The 24,843-nt window shown below is 31.7% G+C and overlaps 1 protein-coding gene across 2 annotated transcripts in view; it reads right to left on the reverse strand.

Annotated features, from left to right (window-relative positions):
- Positions 1-24,843, reverse strand: part of NCAM2 (neural cell adhesion molecule 2) — a 524,714-nt gene that overhangs the window by 19,316 nt on the left and 480,555 nt on the right. The window contains exon 16 of one of the 2 annotated variants that reach the window (XM_044251091.1): positions 19,252-19,709. The exons of the other annotated variant lie outside the window; for it this stretch is intronic. Coding sequence (XP_044107026.1) covers positions 19,603-19,709 — 107 coding nt within the window. The 3' untranslated portion in view covers positions 19,252-19,602. Of the gene's footprint in view, positions 1-19,251; positions 19,710-24,843 lie in introns of those variants that run through there. 2 annotated transcript variants of the gene reach the window in all.

Here is a 24,843-nt window from a genome sequence, read left to right on the forward strand (position 1 = left end):
TCTTTCTTTCAACTTAGGCTTCACACCCAACATAGAACCCAGTGCAGGGCTTGAATTCAGGACCCTGGGATTAAAACCTGAGCTGCCCAGTCACCCCTTTATTTACTTTTTTTTAAGGATGAAGAGACTGGATTTCTACTTTAATGCCCTAAACCTGGTGTCTACCACATATTGCTGTATATCCTTGGGTGAGGCTGCTAACTTCTCTAAGACTGAGATGCCACTTTATTAAAATGAGGAAAATTACAGAAACAACAACAATCACAAACTAGATCATGGGGTTTTTGGAAAGACTGCCGTGAATATAATAATGTACCTAATACCTTTAGCATTTATTGCCCAGCACAGAGTGAAAATCTAACAAGTATTGGCTGTATTATTATTGTTGTTGTTGTTGTTATTGCTGCTACTATTATTTTGCTAGTGTAAAATTCTAGGGAAATGAGGTTTTGGTGGAAAAAAAAGACCATCTAAAGTTAAACTAATCTATAAACATATTTCTTCCATCAGCATTCTAATGTGGGACACTTTCTCTTATTAACCATTGATTAGTCTCTTGGAAATACAGTAATTTTTACTTAGGCTTGGCTAGTTAGCTTTTAAATGATAAATATTTTATTTATGACCTTTTAGCATTAAACCAGTGTATTGATCCATTTCATCTCCATCTTTAGAAAAGCTCTTAGAAACATATTTGTAAAACACCTTATGGTAAAAGAATACTGATACTAAAATGGCTATTACATCTTTCTCTAGTGAAACAAAATTATACCTTTTTAACTCATGATTATAAATGTTGAAGGTAACTTGAAGGTATTTTTATGGAAAATCAAGTATTTCTTGTCATTGCAGAGGATAGAATGTATAGCAAATAGGCTTATGTAATAGATTTGTAATTTTCTTTTGAAAGTTATAGGTTTTTTTAATTGGTATAAGAATGTATTTAAATGGTAATATTTTCTAAGAGCTCATGAAGTTAGACTATAATAACAATGAAAGCCAAATTTTCTAATGTTTTTATTTTATTTTTATTTTTTCTGACACTTATTTACTCTGATGGGGAAATGAATTTACTTGTCTTTAGCTTTTTCACAAACAAAATCATGACTACATGTAAAATTATATCACTAGGTTTTTTTGGGGGGACTAACAATGATTTATTTTTCAGTAACATACAGAAAATACTTTCTTTTTAAGTTAATTACAGTTTTAATTATTGAAATAATTGAAACTGAACATAGCAATCATTTAAAGGATTTTAAGTTCAACTTCTCTTTTTTAGCTTTCCAGAGTATTTACACATATGCTTTACAATAAGTGATGTGTTATGATAATTTTTACAACTCCATTACACAAGAAAACAATGTTATCAGCTCTACTTTACAGATAAGGAAACTGAGGTCCAGAGAGTACTGTGGCTTAAATCATAGGATAACCCTTGAAATTAGGTCAGTACAAATTAAGACTATTTGACTTCAGGTTTATATTGTTTATACCTGTGTTAGATGTATTTTGTAGATCATCAAATAATCAAGAGAAGAATAACATAGTAAATAAATTAAAATGTATAGTTTTCTTACAGAAAATGTCTATTTTTTCCCCACACTGTTAGAGGAGGAAGAACTATTTAAATGATGTACAACAATATAAGTCATTTATTTATGTATTCTTGCTTTTTGCTCTCTTTTTAGTGATCATTTTGCATTGCTCTTTGAAAAAGGGGATTTTATATTAGAATTTAATAAAAAATAAGAATTACAAAGTTTAAACACCTATTTTTTGGTATATATTTTATTATTGAAAGCAAATAGGAGAATCAGGCTGACTGAATTTGTATAATTTCCCTCCCACCTAACCTTTTATCCCATGAAATTTATACATTGACAAGCTGAACTAATACAAGTCCCCAACCTTTAAGCAATCATATCCTAAGTGAAATAAATACATAAAATCAAAGCATTAAAATAAGAAAAAAGAGCTTCATTATAAATTTGTCACATGCATGTCTTCATGTTTCTGCTATAGAAATTAACTCAACTAAAACACAATTAATTTTCCATGAAATTTATTACATTGATAATACTAGTTTTTCAAAAATCTGTATACTATATTCATAAAAGCAGCCTTGTTTTTTGGCTCCTTAAATAGTGGGACGCCTGGGTGGCTCAGTTGGTTAAGCAGCTGCCTTCGGCTCAGGTCATGATCCCAGTATCCTGTGATCGAGTCCCGCATTGGGCTCCTTGCTCGGCAGGGAGCCTGCTTCTCCCTCTGCCTCTGCCTGCCTCTCTGTCTGCCTGTGCTCGCTCTCTCTCCCTCTCTCTCTGACAAATAAATAAATAAAATCTTTAAAAAAAAAAATAGTTCAGCATTTTATTTATTTATTTTTCCAATGTGTACATATAATCGTCTCCAAGTAGATTAATCATGACTTTCAGACTTGGAAAAGTAATAAAAACACGAAGAAAAAAAAATTTGTTTTTAATCTACTAGGTCCTAAAAAATGGAGATTTCAGTTTTCCTCCCAGAATAGTGGTAGTTATTTCTGTAAGAGATATTCCTAAATATCAGTAAGTAAACAGTGTATTAAAGACAAGAAGAGGGGCGCCTGGGTGGCCCAGTGGGTTAAAGCCTCTGCTTGGGCTCTCTGCTCAGTGGGGAGCCTGATTCCTCCTCTGTCTACTTGTGATCTCTGTCTGTCAAATAAATAAATAAAATATTTTTAAAAAATAAATAAATATAAAATAAAGACAAGAAGATATTCAAAAACCTTTTGGTGTTTCTCATAACATTTCTAGGTACTATATCCTCCAAAATCACAGTAGGTATACTTTTCTCCTGCTTACACGTACTTTCTTCATCCTGCTCAGAGTAACACACTTTCAAACATCATTTGGATCTATGGAAAATCTGGGTGTAAATCCATTCACATATATGTTGACATATATATGTCTTATCTGAAAAGAGGTGAAGCAAGATGCTTTTTGCAGCTGGGTTCCGTCTAAGCCATGATACCCAGCTACTTCAAAATCAGACATCTGGATTATCTAAAGACTTCGTGGCTGCATAGTTTAAAAAAAAAAAAAAAGGACTATCAAACCATTTATGCTTCACAAACTTTCATTGAGTACCAGCCTAATTAGTGTAGAACTAAATGGGCTTCCTGTTATGTACTAAAATCGAAATAATAAAAATTAACATAAATCTTTAGGTTTATACATTCTTTTAAGTCTTTTTTTACTTAAAAAATGTAAGTTCCTAAAATTTAATTTTATTCATTAATTTCCAAACAACACAGCCAACGAACAAAAAAGTAAGACTTTTATATTATCAAGGGCATACAGTGAATAGTAAGGGCTTTCACCAGGATAATGTTAATCTTGCATTATAGAAGGCACACACTAGGGTAATGCATCCTTAAAAAAAAGATATTGCACTAATTTAAAAACCACCTACCATCTTTAAGGATTTCACACAGCTTGTCATTGTGTTGTTAGATGAGCTGTTTTCAAAAAATCACCTGTCACTTACAGACTTGGGCATTATCTTAAATTGGTAAATTAAATTTATGTTTTGTGATTTTCTCCTAGGATCCCCCAAATTAACAAAGAATAAAAAGGTGTAGCAGATGGGTGCCTGGGCGGCTCAGTGGGTTAAGCCTCTGCCTTCTGCTCAGGTCATGATTTCAGGGTCCTGGGATTGAGTCCCGCATGGGGCTCTCTACTTAGCAAGGAGCCTGCTTCCCCTTCTCTCCCTGCCTGCCTCTTTGCCTACTTGTGATCTCTGTCTGTCAAATAAATAAATAAAATCTTAAAAAAAAAAAAAAAGTGTAGCAGAGAGAGGGAAAGTATAGGAATGAGACAAGGGTCTAGACTGGTTCAACAAAATAATTAAAAAAAATTTTTTTTAAAGTTATACAGGTTTTAATAAGTTTAACAAGTTTTAGTAAGTTTTTCAATTTCAAGAGAAATGTCTTATTATGCAATGATAAGGCTTTGTAATCCCTACTGGGAACACTGACTTGTTAAACAGAATCTAAATCATGTGAGATTTGTCTTTGGACTTGATAGTCTTCTTTCATCTAAACTAAATGGGGGATCAGGCATGTGTAAATGTGATATTTATGTATTTTAGTCATTTAGAAAAAAATCATTTCAAACATTAGGAGAAGGAAGGGAAAAATGAAGGGGGGGAGGTCAAAGGGGGAGATGAACCATGAGAGACCATGAAATCTGGGAAACAAACTGAGGGTTTTAGAGGGGAGAGGGGCAGGGTGTGTGAGCCTGGTGGAGAGTATTAAGGAGGGCACATATTGCATGGAGCACTGAATGTTATACACAATGAATCATGGAACACTACTTCAAAAACTAATGATGTACTGTAGAGTGAATAACATAACACAGTAAAAACATAGAAATAAATAAATAAATAAATACAAAAATGTATATATATTTGAAAAAAACATGACTTTCAGGTCAGCTTGGTAGACATAATCACAAATTTAAAAAGTAAGTTTTGATTTATTTATATTATAAAATTCGCTATTAAAAGGGAAGTGTTAAAACCGCAGATATTTCAGTCTGAACACAATATCTCACACTATTTCCATTTCTCCAAATACCACATTTCTCTCTGTGTCATGACCATGGGCCTCCTGCATTTATTATGGTGCCTGGTGTTCATTCTTGAATTGATGGATCTATTCCATTTTAATTCATATTTAATTGCCCTGTTTGAAATAAAGATTTGGACTTCTAAAGTTTCCAGTGTCTGGTTAATAACTGTATTAATTAGAAAGAAGGAGGACATTGTTACAAATTGCCTCAGCAAGGAGGATTAAAAATACCATTTTCCATTAATTTATTTTTTTTTCCATTAATTTAAAAAATTTAAAAATCAAGCAGCAAATTCAAGAGCCACTATAATTGGATTTTATATTCTTTGTACCCTCTAAGGTACTTTTATTATTGCTTCTGCGTACATCCAGAAAAAAATGGAGTGTACCCTCCTAAGATACATGTTTTTCATATAAATTATAAACAGGTAAATTTTATGCCTCCTAAGATACATGTTTTTCATATAAATTATAAACAGGTAAATTTTATGACATATTTATACTTTGATAGACACAATGCAAAGCAATGTATTGTTCATATTTTGTGGTTCACTCACTGCATTAGATATAACTAAATCATGATTACAATTTTATTCTGTTACATTATTGGTAAAATGTGGGTAAAATTCTCATGTATCCTAGCTAAAATATTCTTTGAGAATCATATTATGAAAACAGTTTGGGAATTCCAAAGCACCATAAAAATGCATTATTATTTCATGTGTTATACTTACTACTTTATGCTCACTTTGTTTTAGTAACTTCTGATTTTTGTTTTTTGTTTATAGTACTTTCTTTTAAAAAAAAAATAGAACTTTTCCACTTTTACCCACAACGTTCCTTGATTTTAGAAATGTAAACATTTCAATTTTGCTAACCTTTATGAACAATGATGCATAAAAATAATTATAAATTCATATTTACATTTTACAAGTGAATTTTTATTATTGTTTTTGATAAATTTCTTTATTAAGGTCTAAGGTTTTAGATCATTTTCATTCTTCTGGTTTTAGATGTGCATTTCACTGTGACTAGAACTCAACATGGTTAAATATCATTCCTTTTTTAATTGTTATTCATATAGCAAGTTATCTTTCTGGACATTCCCATACTACTGTATGTCAAATGAAAATCTGTCTTGATCTTTGTAAGAGTAATGTTAAAATAAATGAAAGCAAAAGAATTATTAAAAATTCTCTTATTGTCACTGACGGATGAAATTGACTTTTGCCTGGTTTGGGATAAAAATATATTCTTTTATTTTTATTTATTTTTTTTTAATTCCCTTCCGTAATTCACTTGCCTTCTTTATCTCATCATCAGATTTTTTTGTTGTTGCTGTTATCATTATTGTTTCTTTTGTTGTTATAGTTATTTTGTGCATTTTAGACACATTTGTCTTCACTGAAATAAAAAATAAGATTGAAACTTTCAACAGATTATTTCTAAGTGAATCAAAACCTCCTCCCTAAAATAAAGACTGTACCTCTTTTGTGTTCTAACTTTTTCTCTGTCATATTTGGTTCCTTTTTAGACAGCGTCTAGTATTCATGAGATAATGAAATCATTTACATCATTCAGACTCCTGACAAAATGCACTTATTAGCAACTTTTTAAGTTCACTTGAGTTCATATTATTCAGATATTTAACTGCTTAGTGAACTAGCTGAATGAAATCTGCGGGTACAACATGAATTTTCAGGCATGCACTTTCTTTCTCTCTTTCTTTCTTTCAAGATTCTGTTTATTTTACAGAAAGAGACAGCAAGAGAGGGATGTGGGATAGAGAGAAGCAGGCTTCCTGCTGAGCAGGGATCCTGATGTGGAGCTAAATCCTAGGACCCTGGTATAATGATCAGAGCCAAAGGCAGGTGCTTAATGACTGAGCCACCCAGGCGTCCCTCAGGCATGCGGTTTTCAATGAACAATGTAAAGAAAAACAGTATGCAGTACTAGTAATATCTTGTGTGGCTGTGAAAGAGCATTGTTACCAGGGAAAAGAAAACTGCAGAGTATTTTTTAGAAGGGATTGCATTTTGGGAAACGAATCTTGGGATTTTAAATTCAAAATCTTGAAAAATATATATATATAAATGAAAAGTTATAGTTATGAGAGAAGTATATAACTTCATGAAATTAACACTATTTGTAAGGGTATTGTGACCAGTCTGACATATTTTTATTTTTTAGGATCACCTACAAGTAATTTGCTGTGCATTAAAGGGGCATATATTGAGGTTATGGGAGCTCTTGCAATAATTTAAAAACAAATTACAAAAGTTCATGTCAGAGATTAATACTTGATGAAACTATTTTTGAATCCACACATTCATTTAAAAGTGCTATTTTCAGATTAAAAAAAAAAGATTTATTGATTTATTTTAGAGAGAACAGGAGGGACAGAGCATGTGGTGGGAGGGGAGAGGAATAGAAGGGGAGATGGAGAAACTCATGCAGATTCCATGCTGAGCTTAGAGCCCAGTTCAGAGTTCAGTCTCACAGCCCTGTGATCATGACCTGAGCCAAAACCAAGATTTGGACATTCAACCTACTGTGCTACCCAGGTGCCCCTGAAATTTTCAGATTTTAAATATTATAAGTAAAATTCATCAATAATTTTTCAGTATTATTCAAATATATTAACAAGGCATACTGTGGTTACATCTGTTTTAAGTCCTCAAGCTATTTTCAATACATTTTAATAAGGTGATCATGTTTTTTCTAGTTACACTCAGTTAAGCAATATTGATGTAGATGGTTTCTTGCTTACTACCAAATTTCTTTGGAGGAGAGTAAAGTTGTATTTTACATTACTTATTTCTTAGCACTGTGTCTCCATTTTTTTAATTATTTTGATTCTCATGTTAAAATGTTCTTTACATGTATAACTATTTTTATGTATTATATATATATATATATTAACTAAATGATAATTCAAAATTTCCCTTCAAATCCTTCTACGTACTAGGAAATATTGTTTGGGAGAAAGTGAGTTAAGAAAGCAGCACATATAAACCAGACTTTTATTTATTTATTTATTTATTTACCTATTTATTTATTTATGTTTACTATTTGATTTGGGGCAAGACAATTAGCTAATTGATGATATTTGGTTTGTTAATGGGAAGGGAATTGTAAACATGTATATTATATAAATGGTATTTATAATTATAAAACTCTATATACTTTCCTAAGAATGTCTTTTCCTATATAAGTTTGTTCACAAAGGCAAAATTATAAATTAACTATCTTTTCAAAATATTTTCTAGTCCTTTGATATTATAGAAGTATTTTTGCCCAAGGCTAAATTGGGCAGAAATACATGACCGTCCTTTATTCTAGCACAATTTTATTTAAAAACTTTATCAAACAGTGGTGAAGATAAAATATGAAAAAGGCAAATGATTCTCTACTCTGGAGACTCATATGAATTGGGAGAGATGAATAAGACATGTAACCTAGAAAATGAAATGCAGTGCAACTGTTTGCTTAACTCGTGGTAAAAATTAGTGTGGCCTGAGCAGATAAGTGGGAAAAACATATAAATTAGTAGTTAGTGGTCAAGTAAGACATGATAGAGAAGACAATGTTTGAAAAGTATTGAAGTATGAGAAGCTTTCCAGGTGATGAAAAGAGTCTATTTCAGTCAGAACATGCTGTGAACAAACATGGAGATGTATGAAAATAAATGGCATGTTTTGACATTAGCATAGATAAACAAATATTAGAGGTGAGATATTGAGTATGATGGGTACAGGTTGGAGTTAAGTGATAAAAGTGATGAAGTTAATAAGAATGGACCCTGCAACCAAGGGGATAAATAAATCACCCAAACCAAAATTGACAACCACCACCACCACCACCAAAACCTCACAAGTATGATCTTTTCCCAAAAGATGGCAGAGAGTTCTTAGAGATACATAGGAAAGTAGATTTTGTTGCAGGGAGGAAGCTAGAGGAGGCCTGGGCTATGGCCGAGAATGTCTGGTCAGTCTTCCCTCTTTCTTATTCCATGCCCATTTCCATAATGCACCCAGGCTTGTCCATCCCTGCTTGATGTTTGAAGCAGTGAGGAAATAGACTCATCCTAGAACATGTGATCAGTGATTAACTCAAGATTAGATAATGAGGGTCCATTAATATATTTTAAAAATTAATATATTTTAAAATAATATAAAATAATATTATCATTCACATAATATATATTTACAATTACATAAAATTATTCTGTATACTTTTAAGTGGAATAACATTGCAAGTGGCTTATCACCTTCACACCATTTGTTTGTTTATTTTTACTCTACAAAATCCCCCTTAAGGTTTTAGTATCTATCTTTTGGCAACAATTCCCTATGAAAAGGAGCACTCAAAAATATAAAGTTATTATTGTTCCATGGGAGTGTTGATGGAAACCTGTTACACTCTCAGAAAAAGTTAAAATAATATATTTAACATAAGAAAAAGAATGAAATAAAATGTGTTAATTTTTTTTAAAAAGTTGGCTAAACACTAATAGATAACAGCACTTTTTTGATAAATGTTTCAAATAACTGAAAACTTTAGAAATGAATATTTGTAAGTGTTTCACAAATCTGGTACAATGATAAACCATGAGAGATTGTGAAATACCTAAAGTCTTTGCACAACAGAATACCTATGCCCTTAACTACACTGACATTTCAAATCGCTAAGTGTACCTGCATAGAAACCACTGACCCTTTCACAAAAAAATGAAAGAGATACAAAATATTTTATATGTCATATTTATTCAAACTGCTACTTTTGAAATGTATTCTTATTTATTCACTGACTCCATACGTTTTCCATATGCAGTTTAAATTTTATGATATGTGTCCAGTTTTCTTTGGTGAAAGTGATTTAGGTATTTCTTATAAGATAATGAAGGTTTGTATTGGCTTATAGGAAGAAAACCTTCCTAGACTGGAATGAATATGACCAAAATAGACATCAGCTAGTGTTGAAGAATTGAATAATTTAACTTTAGTCCCTTGGTTTAACCATTAACTGGCAAAATTCTTTTTTTTTCTGTTAATATTAAAAGACTATTCCATAAATAGAAAATAGAATTCTTTGCACAAATGGAAAATACCTTTTTTTCTAGTTCTTTTTTTTTTTTAAGATTTTATTAATTTGAGAGAAAGAGAGAGTGGGTGCCTTTGGTGGGGACAGAGAAAGAAAGGCAAGCACATTCCCTACTGAGCACAGAGTCCCACAAGGGGCCTGACCTCAAGACCCTGAGATGAAATCAAGAGTTAGATGCTCTCCTGACGAAACCACCCAGGAACCCCAAAAATACCTTTTTTCTTAAACAATGTTTTACAAAATTGAATCACACCCATATAGGATTAAATTACAATTTATATTTTTAAATTGTTGAAACTCCAATCTGTTTAATCTATTATGAAATTATTAAGTCTATAAACCTTTGAATTTTATAAATATGTAAGACAATAGATGAAAAATATGAATATATGGATGGTATTATCTTCCAAAGAATTTATGACATTAGGTTTTGAAAAATTTCCAGTTTTAGACATTCACTGCATCGGGTCTTAGAGACTTCAATTTCTGCATTAGGGTTATAGATTTTAAAGAGCTACATTTTTAAAATTAAACATCTAAACACATAAGACCACTTATAATGTATATTATTATATAGGGCATCTAAATAGTATATTGTATTGTATACTTCAACTCTAAAATAAGAGTGCAAATTTTCAATATATTTTAAAAATACGTCTAAGGTATCCTTCCCTGGGCAAATGGATAAACTATGGTACATCCAGACAATGGAATATTATTCAGTGTGAAAAAGAAACGAGTCATCACATCATGAAAAACATGAAAGAACCTTCAATGCACATTATTAAGTGAAAAAAGCCAATGTGAAAAAGCTATGTAATATATGATTCCAACTATAGACATGATGGAAAAGGAGAAGCTTTAGAGACTGTAAAAAAAGACCAGTGGTTGCCAGGAGTTAGGAGAGAAGGAGGGATGAATAGGCAGAATACAGAGGATTTTTAGGGCAATGAAACAATTTTGTAAAATTCTATGATGGTGGATAGATTTCATTACACCTTCATCAAAACCCATATAATGTACAACATCAAGAATAAATCCTAATACCAACTTTGGACTCTGGGTAAAAATGATGTCAGTGGTGTCAGTCTAGGTTGGCTGATTGTAACATTTGTACCACTTCCCATGTTGATTATGCGGGGGGCTATACATGTATTGGGGCAGGCATTATATAGGAACTCTGGACATTCCTCTCAATTTTGGTGTGAACCTGAAACTCCTCTAAAAGGTAAAGTCTATCTAAGAATGAGGAAAAATACAGAATTGTATCTTTAAAATCTTCCAGTAAATGGTTATGTTGCCTGGGTTGACTGGGAATGTCTGTAAATTCCATAAACAATCTTTCACACCCTTTAATAATTAAAAAAAAAATGGCATCCTCAGTGATGACTGACTCACAGGAAAGTTGTAAACATTTTTAGCTCTGTGGTTTGGTAGGAGGGGACCCACCAATGAATTAGACCACACTCTGCTGTAGAGAAATATTTCTATTCCCTTAAATAAACTTTCCTTCATGTCTGAGCCATCTGATGGAACAGTAAGTCTCTGGCTAGTATAGAAAAACGCCACAATATTTTTTTTTCTGTTTTCCACCAGTAAGCACTGCAAAGAGAATATTTTTCTTATCATTTTTGAAGAACATCAGAGTTTTGCATTTAACCCTCCATGTAACATATACATTCAGTTTAGCCTCTGTGAAATTATATAGGAACAATAGCAAATTGAAAGTTGTTCATGCATTTCTCAAACAGAAATGCTAGTTTGAAGAGCTGATTTTTACTTTTGTTAACCTTATCTAAGCGGGAAAAAATATCCTCTATTTATTATAATATGAATTTTAAATATTTTAATTATTTCTCTTTGTAATAATAAATGAGAAATCAGTAGAGAAGAAAGGATATAGCCATGATGCAAATTCTAATTCCAAGCTGTTTATTTTTATTTCTTAAAATGAAAGGGACAGATGCTGATATGAAACCATAGTTATGTTTTTATTAGCCAGTATGTAAAAATATTACTTCATACTATTAGAAAATAATCTTTCTATAAACAATGTAAAAAAGTAATTTTATAAGATGTTTTCAGAAAATGTGTAAAAATCATAAAGTGATTACATTTAATTTGATATTCTTTAGGGGCTGTAAACTGAATGTAAGTTTATTACACTGATCATGGGAAAGTAGCTCTGTGTGTAGGAATTAAAGTGAGAAAGGTTATAACAAGAGCTGACTTGTTGAAGTACCATGATTACTGGAAAGATCTGTGGCTGGTTAGTACATGGCCTTTCCTGAGCCACATTGATTTTTTATGAGGCAATCAAGAAGAAATCAAAGGAACTAGGTCAGAGACACAGGACCATATAAATTGTAGACTAGGGATTGAGTTATGCCATCTCCGATTCAGTGTAATTTGATAAAACAAAGATAGAAGGAATGCTGAGTCAATGACTAGTCATCATTGGGCTTCTCTGATCCTCAGTTTGTTGACATAATAAGATAACAGGATTGATTAGGATATTAGAATATATTTACTCAAATTTCTTTAGCTTTTTCACAGTGACCCCAAACAATGAAGTAATATATAGGTAATAGAGTAACATAAAGTCACCATGACATCACTCTACAAATATCCAACGATTCTTAGATACTTCCCATTTGATACCAGCTCACTTTCAAGGGGTTTCAGGAAAAACAAAACCAAGAACAAAAAAAACTTAACTTTCTTTCTCTCCCAATGTACAAAACTTTTGTAAGTATTGAATCAATTGAAAGAAGTTTAAAAATTATAACAAAATACAGATATTATATTGACATTTTTTACTTCATAAAAACTAATTGAAATATATACAAATATGTTTTGATGGGAGATATATAGATTAAGATTACATTTGAGGGTGGGCTGTTCTGGAATAAGAAAGATTGAGTGTGCCTTAAAATAATGCAAAACTTGAAAATGAACTTTTTCTCCTTTGTGAGGCGAACGTGATAACCACTACACTACGGAAACCGACTTTTTCTCCTTTGTAATCTCTCTACTATTTCATTTTTATCTGACAATGCAGCACTTGATATAATTATTTAAGAGACTTCTGTATTCATATCTAAGTCAGCAATTTTTTACTTTATAAAAACTAATTGAATAATTTCCATATTAAAGAATTATCATTTGAACCCAGGTCCAGTACTAAAACAAAGAGAGAAATAAAATGTTTTATTAAGAGCCCTGGACCTGGATGCTAATTATGACTTTTTGTGTAAACTACTCAATTTCTTTAGGCTTCACTATTCTCCTCTAAAATATGGGAGAAATGATACTTCAGAGGGATTTTATGAGGAACGAAGGAAATATTCCACACGGGATGTGGCATAGTACACATTAAGAAACAGAACTGAAGCTATCCTTTTTGTTTCAAACCTTGTCCATGGTTGAGAAGCAAAACTTAGGAATTTTCTACAATTTCATTCCATTGGTGCTTAAACTGAATTACAGTAATACATTGATCAAAGAGATGTGAAAAATCTCTTTAAGCATTTACATCTGCCTTTTTAAACTTTTGCTAGCAAAGGAAACTATTTAACAAAGCTTGCATTATTAAAATTATTTAGTTATTGAGATAGACTCTGACTATTTTGGTCTCCTACTTGTTACTGAAGTTTGTAAGAAGTCTTTGGAACTAGTTTACTATGAAAGAAACACTATTTAGTAGTGTTTCTAAATTATTTTTTCAATATGAATCTTAAGTATTTGTCCCAAATAGAAGTCACTCAATGATTGTATGTTTATTACACTGTGATATTGGATTTGATCAAGTTAGGAATGAAAACACACAACAAGGACAGAAAAGATTTGTACCAGTAATAAAGAAAACACATATAACAAAGCTTTTCCTCAGTTTTCTTTATTACAACAATGGAGACACAGAGGTACAGAAAATAAAATGACATTTAATTTACTATGAAACACATGCATAGGATTACACATAGTGCTGGATATTATGTTGAGGGTTTTAAATAAGAGATGATACTGAAGACAATACATTTATAATGTACATTTTTTTCAAGAAAATAAGCCATGATGAAAACAAATGCAATTAAAATGATCAGAAATAGTCACTTTAAAACACAAGTGTTATACATAAAATCAGTGAAAGATGTGAGATAAAATATTCTTAAAGAAGTTCATGAATCATGGAGATTACATAAAACAGTAATTTTTAATTGCTTGCATTTAAAAAAAGACTAACTAGGAGATTTATTTCATAGTGCCCATTTAGTACAAGTACATAATAAAAATAAATATGGTATAATTAAGAAAAAGATGCTATCTCTTAATATTATGCAATGCTTATAAATATGTTATTTTGCATTTTCATTAGTTAAAATGGAATGATAAAGAATAACTTAATTGAATTTGAACACATACAAATTAAGAAACTTTACATTATAACTAAAAATACATTTAATTAATTCACACTTAAAATGAAATTTGAGTCTACTTGAATCAACCTTTCTTTAAAAATTAGGTAAAATAATAGTTGACCAACAGAGCCGTTAAGGACATCAGTTGCAGTTCAGATCAGCACAGATATAATAACAGAACTCTTGAACATATGTGTATTCCTTAGCTGTTTTGATTTTTCTTTCAATTTAGTCTTTAAAATTAATTAATAGCCATACAGGAAGAATGGATTACTATCAGAAAATCTTTATCTGGCTCATATTATGTAAGATAATAAAACCAAAGGTATTTGGAAAACACAGCATTGATATCACACTCTTATCTCTGTCTTTATGGAAGAACAACTAAATTTAAGTTTACTGAAGTTGTTTGTCTTAGGTAAAAGTTGAGAAGCTGTCAAGATGCTATTATAATCTTTATGTATTTCATCAAGTTTTTAAGTACAATAAATTAAAAAGAGATAATACTATAGCTTTATATTTAAAAGTTTAAAGAAGTGGTAACTTTAAATGTTAACTCTACCCATTTAGATGGTAATACAGAAGAGATCAGGTTAAGAAGAGGTTAGAAAGATTTTTTTCCTTTAGTTAGGTCCTAAAATTTACTGTGGTAATACCTTCTGGATTCTAAGATAAACTATCAAGTATTAACAGTGATTAAATAATTCTCTTTATTATTTACGACATAATCAGCTGGGAATGGAATTTTTGCCAATTTCAATGCATATTGAGATAATTTCAAGGGCAATTTGTAAAATATTTGCAGGTCCCATAATTTAAAGTATGCAAATTTGAGCTATCCCTTCAATGAATTAGTCTTTCTGAAGGTTTTAGGACATATATCCATAGCACAAATTGTAAGACTTTAAAATTTAACAGTGATTAATGAAAAAGAAGTAGAAAAAATAAACCCTATTTATTCATGGGCAGAAATTGAGAGAAAGGGATGGAAGGCTGGAGGGGGTTGGGAAAGAGAGAGAATAGCCCAGGAAGAGAGACAAAGAGGGGGAATTAAAGGAATGTAAGGGAGAAAGAATATTAGAATAAATTGGAAGGAAGGAAGGAAGGAAAAAAGCTAATATAAGAGAGAACCTACTTAATTTGTACCTATTCAAAGGTTGTTTAAAGATATTACACCTCACAGATTTGAGTCATAATAAAATACATTAAATGACACATGTGGATACAACCTTCATGATAAGTAAAATTATAATACATAAGTGCTAAAGAGAATTATAAATAACATTTAATTTAGGTAGCACTGTAACACACTATTTAAAGTTCTTAATGCAGTTAATGTCATAACCAAAAACAAACAGGTAGAAATTTTCAGATAATTTTACATGAGGAGAGAGATTGCCTAACTACTTCAAAACTGAAAGTGTTGTTACAAGTAACATGAGCTATCTCTTCTTGAAAACTAGACCTGAACATACTTAATGATTCTACTGTTGATATATAAATATCTATCTTAAATCACTAAAATCATTTGTAAAATTAAAATTTATTTTTCCATTCCCAGTTTAGGTATACCATATTAATAAATACAATAGTTTTCAGATGTCTAATAGAATTCATCCTGTCCCAAAAAAGATTAATTATTTCTTGCACACTCTTTTTTGTTGACTATAACTAAATAATCACAAATCCAAATGTTCTAAGTTGAAACTACTGTAGAATTTTCCTTATTTCAGTTTTAAATTAAATATGATAAGTCACCATTCTTACATGGAATATATTTCAGTTAAATTATAATGGCTTCCAAATTGACCGGAATTGTATAACCTATGAACTTCTGTGCATACTTGTATTTTTAATTCTTAATTTCTTTCTTTTTATTTTTAAAGATTTTATTTATTTAGTTGTCAGACAGAGATCACAAGTAGGCAGAGAGGCAGGCAGAGAGAGAGAGGGGAAAGCAGGCTCTCTGCTGAGCAGAGAGCCTGATGCGGGGCTCAATTCCAGGACCCTGAGACCATGACCTGAGCCGAAGGCAGAGGCTTTAAACCACTGAGCCACCCAGGTGCCCCTTTAATTCTTAATTTTAAAAAAACCTGCTGTATATTTAAATAATGAAAACTATTTTCAATTAAGTTATTTATGCATGTATTCATTTTATATGTCTAACTGAAATTATATACATAAATTTTTAATCCAGTGTCTAAAATATATTTATTTATTTAATATTTTGAAATACTTAAGATATTTTGGCTAAAGGAAAGAAATTTTTTAAAATAAGCCATAAGACATTTTAATCTTATCCAGATCTACCACAAATGAATATACATATGTTCATTTGTGTCATTTTTTTGGAATAGTAAGAGTGTAGCATTTATAAAATGTCATTATTTCCAATGACTAATATGAGGAGAGAGGATGCAAAGTGGCAATTGACCTACGATTCTCCACACAAGAAGTTTGCTAGAAAAGAACTGTCTTCTTCTAGCCATACTCAGTTAGCACATCTGGCACATGGTATAGGTGAGCCTTCTAGTGATTTGGTAAATAATTACAGAGTTTGGTTTGGAGTAGAGAAACCAGAAGCGTAAATAATAAAAGAAGAAAAGAAGACAAGCCAGGCAAGAGTGGGGAGAAGAAAAAAGGAGATATCCACGATTATAGAAGAGATTAATCCTGATCTCACATGGAATTGCAGCAATCATCCTCAAGCTAATCAACTAACTTAGTAACTGGTAGAGGATACTCAAATTTCTGGAATGATTTAACATTCAGAGATATGATCTACATATCTGCAGACACAGACACATTACATGTAATGGTTAACAGAAAACTCACCTTAACACACAAGTTCATATTTTATACACCTTAGACACAGGATTTTATTTAAGAATTTATTGGTTGAAAAAAAATCACTGGATGATATGAAGGAGAGACTTAAAAGAAGTTGAATTTTTATGTTTTGTTTACCAACAATGACATTCATTTATACCCACAGGTAGATACTAATTAGACTAAACAGCACTGTCAGATTACATGGTTGCATATAACAAAACTAAAACTCAGATAATAAAAATGATAATTTAGTAGCAAAACTTACATATTATTAAGATTTTAAAAAAATCTAAGAAGGTAATTTATAATCTCTAAGGTCGCAATTATCGAAATGTTATAGCTGTGCCATTCAGAGTTTTGTGCTTTCCTATTTCTTGTAGAAATAAACCAAAGCACAGAACCTGTATTTTAAGATGTCTGAGGATCTATTTTTAAGAATTTACACATTTCTCAGCACTGCAAAATAACTGTTCTTCTAAGCATAAACATTTGGTCAAGTGATACATTGCTTATTAATTTCAGGATTAAAAACTTGTTCTGTACTTAAGTGTTTATCAAAACTAAGTGAAGAATTTGTTAAATGTAAATAATTCTGTGAGACAATAAAATTTTCATTTGAGATTATTTTCTCAACTGTCAAAATATCACTTTAAGTACCATGTAAACCATGTAAACCTGACTTTTGAGTATTCCTCATATCACTGTTGGTGACCTTAAGTCATAGAATATTAAATTTTTAAAAATCAGCTATGTTATCTTATGAAATCCATATTCCATGTTCTCCACAAAAGCATTTTCTATCATATACTATGTCAAAATAATTTCTGCATGAATCTTATGGAAGCCTTTGTCTTATTGGAAAGATTCAGGCAGGTTATAGTGAACAGGAAAAACTTCCTGGAAGAGTTATTGGCACTCTTTTCTTTCCCAGCACTTTCTGGTTATTAGTAACCAACCAGTCTACATATCTTCCCCAAATACAGACCTCCTGGAATATAACATGCACTTATAATTAGTTCTTTAGTCCAAAAAAAAAAAAAAAGTTGGCTGTGGTAATTTTGTTTCATTTCATTTCATTTTTCTTTGAGAGAGAGAGAGAAAGAGAACAGAAGTGGAGGGTGTGCAGAAGAAGCAGGATCCCTGCTGAGCAATGTGGGGTCAATGCCAGGACCCCAGGATCATAACCTGAGCTGAAGGGAGATGCTTAACTGACTAAGACCCCCCCTGCCATGGTGATTTTAAAAACAAAACATTCTCCATAAGCAGGTTAGAGTTCCATCCTGCCCAAGTCTGGGAGTCCCTTTGTCTCAGCAGAAGAAAAGGGAAGGAAATAGGAAAGTGTTTAATCTGTGGACGGATTACTTTTGGATTCTAAAGGGTCCATTGCTAGGTCAGAAGAAAGGACAGCAGTGCCTAGCAGAATTTAGAAAAGATAAAGAAAACAGACTACTAAGGAGAAGTCTAGCGTTACATCTTACGTAATAGGATCCTGTAGCTTTTTTTTTAAAGAATAAGAAAATGTTTTCATGCAGCAAAATAAATAGGTTTTGATGAGGTACTCTCAAAGCCCAGAATCCAATCGTTTGATTTACCAGATAGGTATGGTCACTCTTGTGATATACATAAATCTGATTGATTTCTAATTGTCCTGTATGAGTGTTAAGAATCATTTGCAAGAGTGTGTTTGAGAGTAAAAAGCCCAAAACACTTTTCTTATTTCCTAATGAATGAAATTGTCAAAACTGAAATCATTACTCATGATACTCCCTCAAATCCAGCTTCCTCTGAAAAATGGAATGTAGCAACACCTCCTTCTCACCTCAATTTCATCTTCTCTCAAGAAGTAGGTAAGAGCAGCTGATGCCAGCTCACAGTACAGTCCTTATCCAGTGAACAGGGTGCAACTTTTAAACACGTTAAAACTTAATTTATTATTCACTTTGGAACAACTGCAGTGAGATATTTTCACATAATGAAAAATGGATACTTGAAAATTGGTGTTCAAATTTAAAAGAAGAAATTCTTCCACTTTTATTCCTTATGACATTTTAGGTCATTAAAAGAAAAATAGGCAGCACAATAGGGGTACACATCTAATATAATAAAAGTTATCAGGGTTATGTTTTATATAAATGGCAAACACTATGAAGTTTTATAAATGTCCATAAAGTTAGAAACTTAAATTTAAAAGGATAACATTTTAAACCAACATAAAAGATCCATAATTCTACATAATAAAATTACTATTTGTACAATGTATGCTCATGGATATTGAATTAGATTTGCAAAATAATCAAATAAAATAGGTTAGATGCAGCAAATGCTTACGTTCCAAGTAAAAGTGACATGATATTTAACAAGGTCAACTTCAGAAATTAAAGGAAACTTTAGAATGAAGCAAATTATTCAGTGAACTGTATCCTGGAAGAAACAATCCTTATTCTCTTTCTTTCAGTGATTTTCTGACAAATTATCTACTTTAAAGTTTGACAATTTGGGGAAGGGAAAAATAGGCTAATTGTTCATGGGTGAAGATACATGCATAATTAGTTGGACCATAGAAAACCTTTTATCATAATTTCAGATTAACCTTGTAAATTTTCAGGGCATAAAAGGAAATATCATATAACAACAACATTAAAACATCCAAGACAAACTTATGGCTAGAATGAAAGAAAACCCAGCAGCATTCAGCTGCCATGACTTGCTTCTGCTTTCACCTTTATTCGCTTCACAGCATTTATCTGCATGACGGAAATTGTTTTTGAAAACAGAGTAAGAATAAAATAATTAAGGAAGAAAAGAGTAAGTTTACATATATGAAAGTAAAGAAAAAGAAAAAAGTGACAGTAGGAAAGAAAAAAAAAAGAGAAAATAATTAATGCAAGATTTACACAAAGCCATTACAAATTACCTACAAAGAATTACTTTGATACAAGACAAAGAATGACTAAAATCTGTATAAAACATTTCTAAATAGTTGTCTCATATTAAATCATAGCTGAGCCTCAATATTAATACTCAATATTAATAATGTTTATTACACATAAATCAGACAGTAGTTCTGTCATTGATTCTTTAAATGTAGGCACCTTAATTATTCTCAAATGAAGATACAACTTATAACCGAGAAGGCATCTGCCATTTCACTGTGCTACTATACTGGTAAAATCACATTGCTACTGTAGATACAAACTCATATTATTCTGCAATGTTTACCGATAGTACTTTTCGCTGCCATTGTATCTTAGAAGAAATATTTAATTAAAGTAGTTATATTTTAATAGTGAATAAACTACCAAGAAATATCAATGAAAATTACATATTCACACAATGAAAATTGGCCATAAGAATAGAAGGAAGGAGTCCTGATCCAACTAACGAAAGGCAAACTCTAGACCTATGTCATCGTACCTCTTTATTTTATTTTTATTTTTTTTCTAAGTTCGTATTTATTTATTTGATAGAGCAATCACAAGTAGGCAGAGAGGCAGGCAGAGAGAGGAAAGCAGGCTCCCTGCTGAGCAGAGAGCCAGGTTTAGGTCTTGATCCCAGGACCCTGAGTTCATGACTTGAGCCAAAGCCAGAGGCTTAACCCACTGAGCCATCCAGGCAACCCTGTCATTGTACCTCTTTAAAAATAACTTTGAAAACAAATCAATCATGAGAAACTATGTTGACTTTTTCATTACGTGCTAAATTCAAAGAAATATTGTTTTGGATGTAGTATTAATATTTAGTTTTGACTGAGATTTCAGATAGTTAAAATAAAGTTCTTTCCAATTAACTAAAACTCAATTTCACCATTGTTTTAAAATTGTTCTTATTCATATTCTGAACAGATAATAAATTTAACTTTAAGAAGGCATTTTAGTATTTGCCATGTACTTGAATATATTTTTTGTTCATGTTGAGCTATTCAGAACTGTAAGAGTATATTAGTATTGCTTAGAACTAGATGGAGTGTTATCAAAATTATTTCACTCTTCAGCTCATTAGAAGTATAATCAAAATGACCATGAAAAGACAAAAGAAAAAAAACCTGAAAAATTTTAACAGCATATTTAGTGGTGGTGATTTGTATAATTCTTTCTTAGCTTCTTAAATTTGAGGAACTCCTATAGATGTATTATTACGTGCTTGAATTCATATGGTAGAATAGTTTTATCATCAGATCTCAACAACGTATGAATGGAATTCTTTGTCACCAAATTATACTGATAGTGTTAAAATTAGACGTGTTCAATTCATAGTAACAAAAGGAGAGAAAGGAAGCAATTACTAAAAAATTTGTTGTTTTTGTTAAAACAGACAGTTTTAAACCTGTCATAAACCAAAAGAAATGGTGGAAAATGTTTTTCAAAATAAATTTATCATCAAGAAATTTTTAAAACATTAGATTATATTCAAACCACCAAAGTACTAGTGTTTTTAGCCACAAAGATTACAGAACAAATCCATAAAAGTCATTTTATCAGACTATTATTCCATAGATTTGTAATTATTTTATAAGAATTAATTTGGTGTGATGCACTAAACAATGAATCTTGGAACACTGAAAAAAATAAAACAAAGTTTAAAAAAAAGAATTTTAAAATAAAATTTAAAAAAAGAATTTGTTATAACTGTTCAATATTCTCATTGTTTATAAATAAAGTGAGATGGCATTATGCTGTTATGAATATTCCAAAAAAGAACAGGATTGTGATTTTGCACTCCAGTTCTATGTAACTCAAGAAACACATCTTTCAAAATAAATACATATTTAATAAAAGAAAATGAGAAAATATTATTCATCATGAAGTACTTTTTAAATTGGAATAATAAATTATGGAGAAGTGTGGTATCCTCTAATACACATACAAAGAAAAGCTAGTATTGTCAATAATATATTGTGTATATGTGTGTGTGTGCATGTGTATGTATATAATGTAATATATATATGTATGTAATGTAATGTATGAATGTAAGGTGAGCATATTGTTAAAAAAATAGTTCTTCAGTCCAATGATTACATGTATTCCATATTTAGCTTATTGCTTACAAGGGTTAAATATATTAAATGCACATAAGCAATGGCTTTTTAATTTCAAAAGTCTGTAAACTTATTTAGACAGTTTACAAGGCATGCTACCAAAAATGAATTAAAACTAAATTAACTTGTAAAGTTCACATCTTCTAAAGCTAGAATAAAAAGATTTAAGACCTGCTAGCTTATTATAGATAACTTATTTCAGATATGAGTGAATTTATAATATTTACTTTAAAATGGAATAAGAAATCATACAAGAGTAGTTTTGATGACAACATATGCAGATTATTTTCCTTATTTTATCAGTACATAATTTTAACTCTGTAGGATATCATGGACATAAAGGCTCCCAAATTCACCATCACCCATCACAGCCCTTAAAACTGCCCCAAGAAACCTCTAGAGCCAAACAGAGCAATGCTTAAACTATAAAGGCATATCTTTAACGTGGCTTTCCATGAGGCTTGAGTAGCCAATGGATTGAGGATTTGAGTCTGTGGCTACAGTTAATTAGACATTATTTTGTAACATTTTTATAATCTTTTCTTCTTCTTTCTCCTTGTCTAGGAGGCTGCTATTGCTTTGTATTAGCTGCCCAGTTTAGAGAGGAGGAATTCCTTCTCCTATCTTCTCAGATAGCTTTTTCTGACTTCTTGACTGCATGATCAGCTACGAAACACACTCCAGCATTTTTCATCCTACAAGTCTTTCTAACACTGTTTCTATTCTTTTCTTTTCTTTTTTTAGCTCTGCTCACCTTCATAGAAAACCTTCTTAAAAGCATTAAATAAACATGGAATCTAAACCTCCTCACCTCACATAAAATCCTCAGCCCACTCCTACCTAATTTCTCTCTCAGCCACTTCAGCAAAGTTGTATGTATGAAGGACACTTCACATCCCTTTCCATTGAGTTTCGCTGACCTCTCAGCAGCATCTGAAGTGGCACATGTGATTTACAGCTTTTCTTCCTGAAAGATGATTCTCTCTTAGCTTCCAAGATACTACAGTCTTCTCTTTTGCCAGGAACTCTACATCTTTGTCTCAGAGGGCGGGGGTAGGGGCTGCTGTGGTTTCCTCTTCCTGTACAATATCTTAGTTCTTTGGGACTCAGTTCTTCATTCTCTACTCAGTTACCCAAGAAGTACTCCTTGAATACCTGTGCTGTGCCTGTCACCCTTCTAGGTACCAGGGAGACATCTATGAGTATTTTAGATGTCGCCTCCTTTCCATAGAGCTTAGGTATTACTCAATGTCTAATTTTATCCTCACCCAGGTTTCAGATACCATTCACCTGTGAACCTGTTAATGTAATAATATATGTTTCCAATCTATGGCTGTCTTCTCATCTTTATACACATACATATAACTACTAGACATTTCAAACTTAAAGACCACCAAACCGATCTTGTGTTTGATCCTATTCTCCAAATTCTGCTCCTCAAATTCTTTATCCTGAGAGATGATGCCCACAGTGTTCTAACTGTCCAAGCAAGAAACTCAAAGTCATCAATATCTACTGAATTCAATATGTTACACGTATAAGGTTAACCTACATCTACACTGTGTCCAGAATTTACTCACAGCTCTCTTTTGCTCCTGCTATCACTTTTTTCCAAGTGTTCTATTCACCCACCTCTTCCTTTCACCATCTGAGCTAGATTAATCTGTCTGTAATGTCTATCTACTCATATAACGTCCCTGCTGCAAATGATTTCTTATTGCTTCTAAGAACTTTTTATAAGATTGCTTGTGTCATTTTCAGAAGACCTTGGATTATCTGGGTCGCAGATCCCTCTTCATCCTTATTTTTGTTCACACTTCCAGGTTCTCTTCAACCATGTTGTATCTACTTCCCAGGCAGAGGCTGCTTTTGTATATGACACTTTTTCCTTGGAAGACTCATTTCTTATAAGTTTCTTTTGGAAAGGGACTTTCTAAAGGAACCCTTCCTGAACTCCACCCTCTCACAAGTTAGGTACAAGTGCCAAACCCCTTCATGCAGCATGCAGCACGCGCACATCTATTAGTTGCAATTATTTGGTCATTATTCTAACCCTAGGCTTTATGCCTACCTTCCCTACTAGATTGTAAAGTCCCTGAGGGCAGAGGCTAGTCTGTATTTTTCACATGTCATTCCTCTGTACCCATGTCTGCCCTTCTCATAAAGTAAGATCCCAATAAATATCTGGAACAAATGAATGAATCTTAATATAACAGGACCAGAAGAAACTATCTTAGAGATAAAGAAATGTGTATCAAAGGAAATTAAGTAACAAGAGCTAAACTGAAATTATAAATTGTAATTCTTTTCACTTATCTTCTAGGTACTGTCCACAATCTGATTCTGAAACTCAAAGAAAATGTGTTTTTATAGTAAATGTATCATAATATATCTTAGGTATTTTTGTGCCTGTATATGTATGTATGTGTCTATATATGTATGTATATGTGTATATACATATATTCTTATTTACCTTTTTGTCCATACTTACTTTTGGTTTTTATTAACAATGATTACTTTAAAGATTTTATTTATTTATTAGAAAGAGAGAGAGAGCACACACAAGCAGGGGGAGCAGCAGAGGGTAGGGAGAAGCAGATTCCCTGATGAACTGGGGGCCTGATACGGGGCTCAATCCCAGGACCCCAGAATCATGACCTAAACCGAAGGCAGACGTCCTACGGACCGAGCCACCCAGGCATCCTTCAAAAATGATTTTTTATAAAAAATAACAGGGACTCTGGAAGTAACCTACCTAAAGTCTATTTTTTTTCACAATCTATTACCTATAAAATGTTACTAAAATGTCGTCTTCCAACTTCATGCAAGATCAATTTTATCTT

The sequence above is a fragment of the Neovison vison genome, chromosome 6, assembly GCF_020171115.1.
Source record: "Neovison vison isolate M4711 chromosome 6, ASM_NN_V1, whole genome shotgun sequence".
In the NCBI taxonomy this organism is placed as follows: Eukaryota; Metazoa; Chordata; class Mammalia; order Carnivora; family Mustelidae; genus Neogale; species Neogale vison.